This window comes from Cibotium barometz, chromosome 36 (genome assembly GCF_041138505.1).
Source record: "Cibotium barometz isolate CiBa-2024 chromosome 36, ASM4113850v1, whole genome shotgun sequence".
NCBI classification, from domain to species: Eukaryota; Viridiplantae; Streptophyta; class Polypodiopsida; order Cyatheales; family Cibotiaceae; genus Cibotium; species Cibotium barometz.
Window position 1 is genome coordinate 3,169,670 of NC_141081.1, and position 7,947 is coordinate 3,177,616.

General features: G+C 42.9%; 1 protein-coding gene across 1 annotated transcript; it reads right to left on the minus strand.

The window, feature by feature from the left end:
* Positions 1-2,772: 2,772 nt before the first annotated feature.
* Positions 2,773-5,216, minus strand: LOC147617409 (protein EARLY-RESPONSIVE TO DEHYDRATION 7, chloroplastic-like). Its single transcript, XM_086775665.1, has 2 exons — positions 4,509-5,216; positions 2,773-4,163 (listed from the first exon to the last, which is right to left on the minus strand). The coding sequence occupies exons 1-2, from the start codon at positions 4,891-4,893 to the stop codon at positions 3,199-3,201; spliced, it is 1,350 nt and encodes a 449-aa protein (XP_086631791.1). The 5' UTR covers positions 4,894-5,216; the 3' UTR covers positions 2,773-3,198.
* Positions 5,217-7,947: the final 2,731 nt, after the last annotated feature.

A 7,947-nucleotide genomic window follows, 5' to 3' on the forward strand; every position in this document is an offset into this window, starting at 1 on the left:
TACTGTCACTAAGAGACATGTCAGATACGCATAGTTACTGAGGGCCCATAATGTCGCTTTAATTATTACTAGGGCCCATAGTGTTGCTTTAATTATTGCTAGGGCCCATATGTTGTACTAGCTGAATAGAGGGTTGTACGGATTGATTTGAGGATTATACCTGTTGTACCAAAAACCATTGTACCTACTATTCTAGCCCTTGTACTTACTGCACCAACCACTATACTTGTTATAGCAGCTATTGTACTTGTTGCACCAGCCATTGTACCTAGTGTGCCAACCATTATACCTGTTATTCTAGCCCTTATACTTGCTGCACCAACCACTATACTTGTTATACCAACCATTATACTTGTTGCACTAGCCATTGTACTTGTACCACTCATTGCACTTGTTGTACCATCCACTACACTTAATGTACCACCAACTATACCTACTAGATTATAGCCATTAGGCTATAATGCACTGCCATACAACGTAGACCTTTATAGCATATATGGTAGTCTTGATCAATATCAATAATAATCAAACCTTCAAATGCAGGGCATCACTACAAAGTTAGAGGGGGCCCTAGTGACAATTAAAGTGACCATAAATCAGCCTATACATAGGGACAGTGCAGCCATCAAGAGGTTAAAAAAATCAAGAAACCTTTTGTTGAGAGGGGAGTGAAGGAGTGTAAGAACTCTCCAAAGTAGTAGTTGACAAGAATATGGGAAACCAACATGGTAAGAGGCTAGTGTGTAGCAAGAGGGAGCCTGTCCAAATGAAGAGGCTAGTGTGCAGCAAGAGGGAGCCTATCCAAATGAAGAGAGAGGAATCCAATTTAAAGATTTGGGCCTCCCATAAGATAAAATGGCAAAAGAAGGCTATAATGACAAGTGGAGAGCCACACAATAGCTAAAGTGACAACTGTGAGGCCACTTATCTCACTTTGATCCATTTTCTAATAACAAGTGTGAGGCCAATTGTCACATTGTGATCCACTTTCTTGCCACATGTCCCAATCTAAGAGAGATGGGTCCTCCCATAATCTTTACCTTCAAAAATATCCCAACTCGTAACCCATTCATCATAGGTACTTGGAAACTCTTGGTATTTGCTCGATTCTAGATGCAATGACGCGAGCGAAATTTGTATCTGAGTCAAGCTAAAAATAGCAACTCTCCTATATTTTAGGAGTGTGATCCTTTGTATCCCACGATAATCCCCCATTCCCAAAGCTTGTACTTTCCAAATATTTAGACGTCCTGCAGTCCACCACTAGACCCCTTTCATGGTGGGAAATGTCTAGGCTAGTCAGGGGACCATGCCTTGTGGTGCATGGCTAGAGATGAGTAGAGGGAGAGATTGTGTAGGCATTGGAGCTCAAGTTTTTTGACTCCAACCATACTTGGCTAGAGACGAGTAGATATTGTGTAGGCATTGCAGCTAAAGTTTTTCGATTTCGACCATACTTGTTTGATAATGTTCATTACATTATGCATTGACAACTAGCAATGAATGCTTGTGAAGTTGTAAAAGATTCTCCCAAGATAATAAAGCATATTTGAGGGAGTGGCCGACCATTCTCGCTCATTGATAGTGCACACATTGTAATCTTGTGTTGTGCCATGTTTTTTTCATAAGTGTTTTTTAAGTGTATTAATACACGTAGTAAACTATGTGTAGCAAACTATGCAAATTGAGGGCTTCATTGTTGTATGTTCAAAAAAGGATTAAATATTATACAAGAGTATAAAGACATATCTTCAATCATACAAAGTTTGTAGACATAAAGACCTGAACTCTTAAGAAAGCATACTCCCATGCAAGCTCAAAAGCATCATACAAAGTTCTAAGCTTAGAGAGCAAATCTTACGATAGCTACATGCAAGCTCAAAACATCAACCAATTTCTTGCCACGAATTGGTAAGTGCAAATTGAGGGTGAGAGACGACAATGTCTCTCGTAGTCGTGCCCAGTTAGAGCTTGAATTGAGGCAAATCTCTCAGAAGACAGCTTATGGAGACTTGCAACATTTCATAGATCCAAGGATTTGAGTAGGCACAAGAATAAACCATAAAAGAGAACACAAAGGGTTTCTTGAGAGAGCCATGTGATAACATGAGTGTAGGCCCTCCAAAGATGACTCTTCATGCCTTCTAGGATGCAGTAGCCTTGCAGTAGCACCACCCACCCCTGCCTACGTGAAGGTGCTAGGTTCAAATCCACCCACTCCTATAGTGTCTCATAGGCTCGCGCCTAGTGGTAGCACCAACTCCTCCCTACATGAAGTTCAAATCTACCCACTCCCATAGTGGAAAGTGAGGGGATGTTATTTCAATACCCTCTCAAATAAAAACTCAATTTTATAACCCTAATACACACACATGGGTGAGCATGCACGCACATGCGAAAACAAGATTTAGCTTTTAGGAAATCGTATTTAGGTATCAACAAGACGCCTCCCTAAAAGTTTTCAAGACTTTCACATGCCATTTCACACCAAGACTCATCACCATTGAGAAATAAAATTAGAGATGCGTGAAACCAGCTCAATATCTTTTACTTGTGAGAGAAAAGGGTTTCATTATGGTATAAAAGTAGGTATGACATGATCACCGCATGAAATGAAGCATGTATGATTGGACGAGAGAGAGCGCAACCATAGTTCCTTTTTTGACGGGTGTGACGCCCATGCATTTTGCCCGTCAAATACTTGCAAATCTTTAAATGCTTGTCAAAAATTACATTAAAATATAAAAAACTTGCTATATTTCTCCAAAGTACCTTAAAATAAAAAAAACTAACTTGCTATATTTCACCAAACCCGTCAATTTTGAAAAGGCAAGAATGCCCGTCAAAAATCAAGCCTGCTGATATCGTATGAACAAAAAAGCATCAACACGTGTTGCCAAGAGCGGTGTTTGTTGAAGAGATGGGAAGGGATGGATAGGTTACATCAACACCAATGTACATACAGAGACAGTGAGGTGCATTGGCAATCGAGAATCGAGTTACGGGATATCAACATTTGAGAGTTTGAAGGGAACCGGCAAGTGTGTAGGAACCTAGTTCGTATTCAGCTGTCGCCCTCACATCTGTAAACGAACACACAAGCCAAACCACCCAAGATGCAGCCATTTCCTGAGAAGTATGGTCGTCATCGCTTAGTAAGTTGATCAGGGATTCAGGAGAACGGTTCGTGTGGCGTTGTTATGATGGGGGATGAGGGCGTGGAGGTGGTCGAGGCAAAAAGGGAGGGGGAGGGGATGCCGTGATGGTAGATGCCGGCCGCGGTTTATAAAGACGGAACGAGGGAGATGGAGAACCTGCGGCAGGTGCAGACGGAGGTGGTGGTGGTGGTGGCGGCGGCACTGGCTGTCGAAAAGGAACTGCAGTCGATGTGACTGGTGGCGAAGGGGGAAGTGGCGGCGGCGTAGCTGCAGTCACTTGCAAACGGGAGGTACTGTCAGCGACCCCTTGGAGATGAGACGGAGTGATAGGCGACTTGCTGGAAAATGAAGAGGACGATGACGAGGAAAAAAGGCGACGAATGTCGGAAGAAGTGGTGGACCCGGAACGGCTGCTGCTGCTGCTGCCGCCGCTGTTGATGACCATAGAGGCGGCGATCGCTCGGAAAAGCATGCGCAAACCAACCTTGTTTAGCGTCCAGGCGGAATAGATGACGCTGCCCATGGCGCGCATGCCTTCTGCTGTAGCCTCTCCGTGCTTCTGCCCATAATTTCTCTGCACCCATTCCGTCCCCGCCGTCCCAGCGCTTTCCAGCAAAGTTCTGCCGGCCGTCTCGACGGCTTCCACCACTTTGGCCACGGCGTCCACGCTCGCCAAAACCAAGTCTGTCGCCGAAGACGGACTTCCGGTGCCAGCCATTGCCTTCTCTATGTGGGTGGAAGCGTTGATCGCTCCTTTCTCTAGGCTTCTGGAGAAGAGCTTTGCGACGGCAGACATCCTTCTCGCCTGCTGCATCCTCTTAACCATTCTCGGGCTTACCTCTTCCCCGGATCTCTTCTGGAAATATGTCGCTCCGCCTGCTGCCGTCGCCGCCCGTCGTTGCCCCGCCGGCTCGGCGGCGCTTCCGCCCTCCACCTCCCGCGCGACCTTCGTCCAGTACTCCGCCGCCTGCCGCTCCGCCACTTCAGTCTGGCCTTGCTGCTCACCTGCAATTCCAAACGCATCTTGTCATAATACACTCCTTAATGCTTTGAAGAACATGGAAGACAAAAAACCTCTTAAGAGAAGAGGCCAAATTCATGGACCAAGGAGCCCTCGTGGCTCAGTCTTTGAAAACCTTGCATATGTGCATTCTTTGGGTCATCCACCTCCCGCCTCCTTTAATCTCTGCGTATTGCACACACGCATCATCATGCATGTACTCTCATCATGAGGAACAAATCCACCTGTGGTTTAGTGAGCTCCACCAGCTGTAGCAGCCTAAAATCCGGAAAATCGACATGATAACCGGGACCGAACTGAACCTAATTGTGCCTATATAATTGAATTACCGGTGTCGGTCTCCGAGTGTATTGCAGCTTGGTAGGAGGAGTACTCGTGAAGAAGTCCTTCAAGTCCTTGCAGATCGGCTGCAGCAGCCAAGACAAGGCCATACATGAGGGGACCTGGCAAAGAGAAAGAGAAGCTTGCTTCGCCCACTTTGGTCACTGTAGAGTCCTTGCCAACGGGCCACTGCACATCGCCCACCATAGCCACAACTGCAGCGAGCTGGGGAGACCAAGAGTGCTTCACCAGCAAGAAGGCGAAATCTCCACTCTGCATCAACACGCTTTCATCACCGTCGATCAGGAAAAGCTGGGCACCTCGCGATCTGAAAAGATCGGTTTCACCCCGAGCACTACTAGCCATACTGCAGCAGCTGGACTCACCGCCCATTACACCGAAAGGCTTATGCTAAAGAGGACCTAAGGAGTGCAAGCCATGTAGAATTACAAGCTACCTCATGAGACTTCCCCACACTACTCATAGCGGCTTCACGTGCAGGAAATCACATTCCATTATAGCACCAATTGCTAGCTACCAAGGCTGAAGCACACAGATTGGAGCTGCTGATAACGTAAACCTAGTCCATAGCTTAAAACTCACGGCTCAATGCAGAGGTGTCCATTATGTGACAAATTACAATGGCATTCGAAAAAAAAATAGCCTTTGTTTACGTGGCACTTTACAAAATCCAGAGCGATCCCAAGAACGCTGTCTTTACGCTCATCAGCAACGTGCGCATATTACAACCTGGCACAGGGAGCATACGCGGCCAGGCACCCCCGCAATTTTCGATGACGTGGCCGTCCCGTCTTCTTCATACCAGACCCTCTCCGTCTTTCGCTCACCTTCTTACACGTGTCCCGTTGAGCCTGCATGGATCACCCACTTTTCGACGCCCACGCCAAACACCTGTCGGTGGGAGGAGGCGCTTCTAGACACGTGTCGTGATGAAAACCGGTTCTCTGCCCGACAGCTAGCACACCCAGGACACGTGTCGCCCATCACAAATGCAGAGCTGCGTTACAGTAGGTAATGTAGAGATTGTCCTACTTTATCCAGTACGTGAATTTGTGGAATAAAACCAAACGGTGGCAACCTCACGGACACACGTGGCATCATCTCAATGGATAGGAAGCCCGGAAATTCGGGTCCCTATTTCGCAAAAAAAAAACATTTTCAGGAAAGAAGACGCAGTCGTTCCACGTGGCACCCATCTATGAGCTGCCATCAACTTTGTGTATGGAACCTTTCCAAATGGACCTTCAAACTTCAACCCAACGGCGTTAGGGCAATATGACCCTCCAATTTTCCCAATACCAAGGTCGAATTCCCCTTGTTTCAAGGTTTGGGAAATAATTTTAACCGAGCCTTACATCAATCCTTTTCATCATGAGTAGATTACATGTTATTGTGTTAAAGTTGAGAAATTGTAATTTTAAATGTTTTACCATGTATTGTAATCCAATAAATTGATCATATTATAGTGAGACAAGGTTGAATCATGCATGGCTTGTATATTCATGGATTGGAAGGCTATTAATATTACACCTATCATTGAGTGGTTACACCTATTTTATACTTATCATTGAGTGCTTACACTCCTATATTCATAATGAAAAAGAGTGAAAGTTTTGTTCTCTAAAAATTACATTTATTCTATAATTTCTCTTTTTTAAGTAACTATAACTCTCAAGGTACTTTTGCTAATTGGAGCCTTACATTCCATGAAGAAGAAGCATGTCCTCATCATTGTCACCATTGTCTCACTATGACATATCTTTTTATCTTGGGACTTTCTCTTTATTTTTCCTACTCTTATATAGGGTACATAAGATAGAATGGGCTCTAAGACTTTGAGAAGACTTTGCTAAATGTTTTTACGGCCATTTTAGAAAAACATTTAAGAATAAGAATACTCTAGAATTTGGGAAAATGTTTTTTTTTACAAGGGGTTTCATCATAAAAACCCCATGTAGCACGTGCATTCAAGGGTACCTCCTACCTATGAATTTTTATAATTTATATACGCTTCTCTGTAAAGATTGAGGTGATAAATGTCACTATATGGAAATTCTCATTATGTGAATTCAAAAACTGCTTATGTTACATAAACTTAGAACAGGTTCTTTTATCATCTGAAGTTTGGACACTCTTTGTAAAGAAAACATTGGTTGAGCTTTTAGTCCCTTTTAGCAACCCACACCATCTTCCAACACCCTTTAACCCTCTTAAAAAGGTAGAGGCTCACTCATACCTTCGTTTATTCACACATTCTATCATTCTCTATCATTCATACTTAAAATATCAATAGAAGCACATGAACATGCATAGCCTTATGCCATCATAAGCATCTATTTTTATAATTACTTGTTATGTTGAAGGCCAAGTCAAAGTGACTTCTTGGGTTCCACTTCTAAGTTGGACATTGAGAAACCATCTTGATTTGATGTAGCATTGCAATCTAACAATCCACCATGATTTGTCATTTGTGACCCTCTTGATGGTGGCACCTTGTGCATTGTGCATTGTGCATCCGTGTTGGGGCACTTAACCCCATTAATAAAGTGTCTCTCATTCCTAGTACAAACAACCTAACCATTGTGTTACTTCTTGCATCAATTACACCACCTTTACCAAGCTGCCCTTAACTTGCTACTTTTGGTAAAGGCTATTGTTAGTAAGTGATAGTTTTCTTATACAATTTATTACTAGCATAGGCAAACCTTGTGAATGCTCAATTGATCATTGCCATGGCTACTATTGGGCATCCAAAAAATGCTCTTTTAAGACAATAATTTCATGAATCCCAACTCGATTTACTGATGTAGTCCAAAAACCTTTTGGTGACCTTTGACTAGCATTGAGTGAGTTAAAATACGTGGCATAAGACCTCTCTTTTAAAAGAGAACTAAGCACGTAATCATAATTAACTTAAGCCATTGGTGACCTTTGACTAGCATTGAGTGAGTTGAAATATGTGGGGTGGAACTACTCTTTTTAAAGAGAACTAAGCAAAGGATCATATTAAATTAAAGCTTTAAAAATCCACTTTTTTCAACTTATTTTTATGTAGTTTGGGCTCTAAAAAGAGAGCCAAAAAAAGAACATTTTTAATTTAAAGCTCTTAGTCAAACCACTTGTGTCAAAATGTAAATGGATAACTTCAAGAAATAGCATTAGTAACATGTGGAGGCTTAAAACAAGTCAATACAAACATTGTTTTATAACCTCAACCACATTCTAAAGCCTCAAGAAACATAGCGATAAAATGAGGCATCATAGAAGGAGAAGAGAAGGAAGAAGAACAAGCCAAATAATAAGAAGAAAATCATGATGATGATGATGACTACTTCTTTGAAACTTACCTCTTATAATTTAAAATCAATTTCAAAAAAGTAAGATCCATTAAACATAAATGAATTCCTATACACAAATGTGATGCTC

Coding starts and splice junctions, on each gene's coding strand:
- LOC147617409 (XM_086775665.1), bottom strand. CDS start 4,893: ATGGGCGGTGAGTCCAGCTGCTGCAGTATGGCTAGTAGTGCTCGGGGT. Junction 4,164..4,508: donor ACACTCGGAGACCGACACCG/GTAATTCAATTA, acceptor TTGGAATTGCAG/GTGAGCAGCAAGGCCAGACT.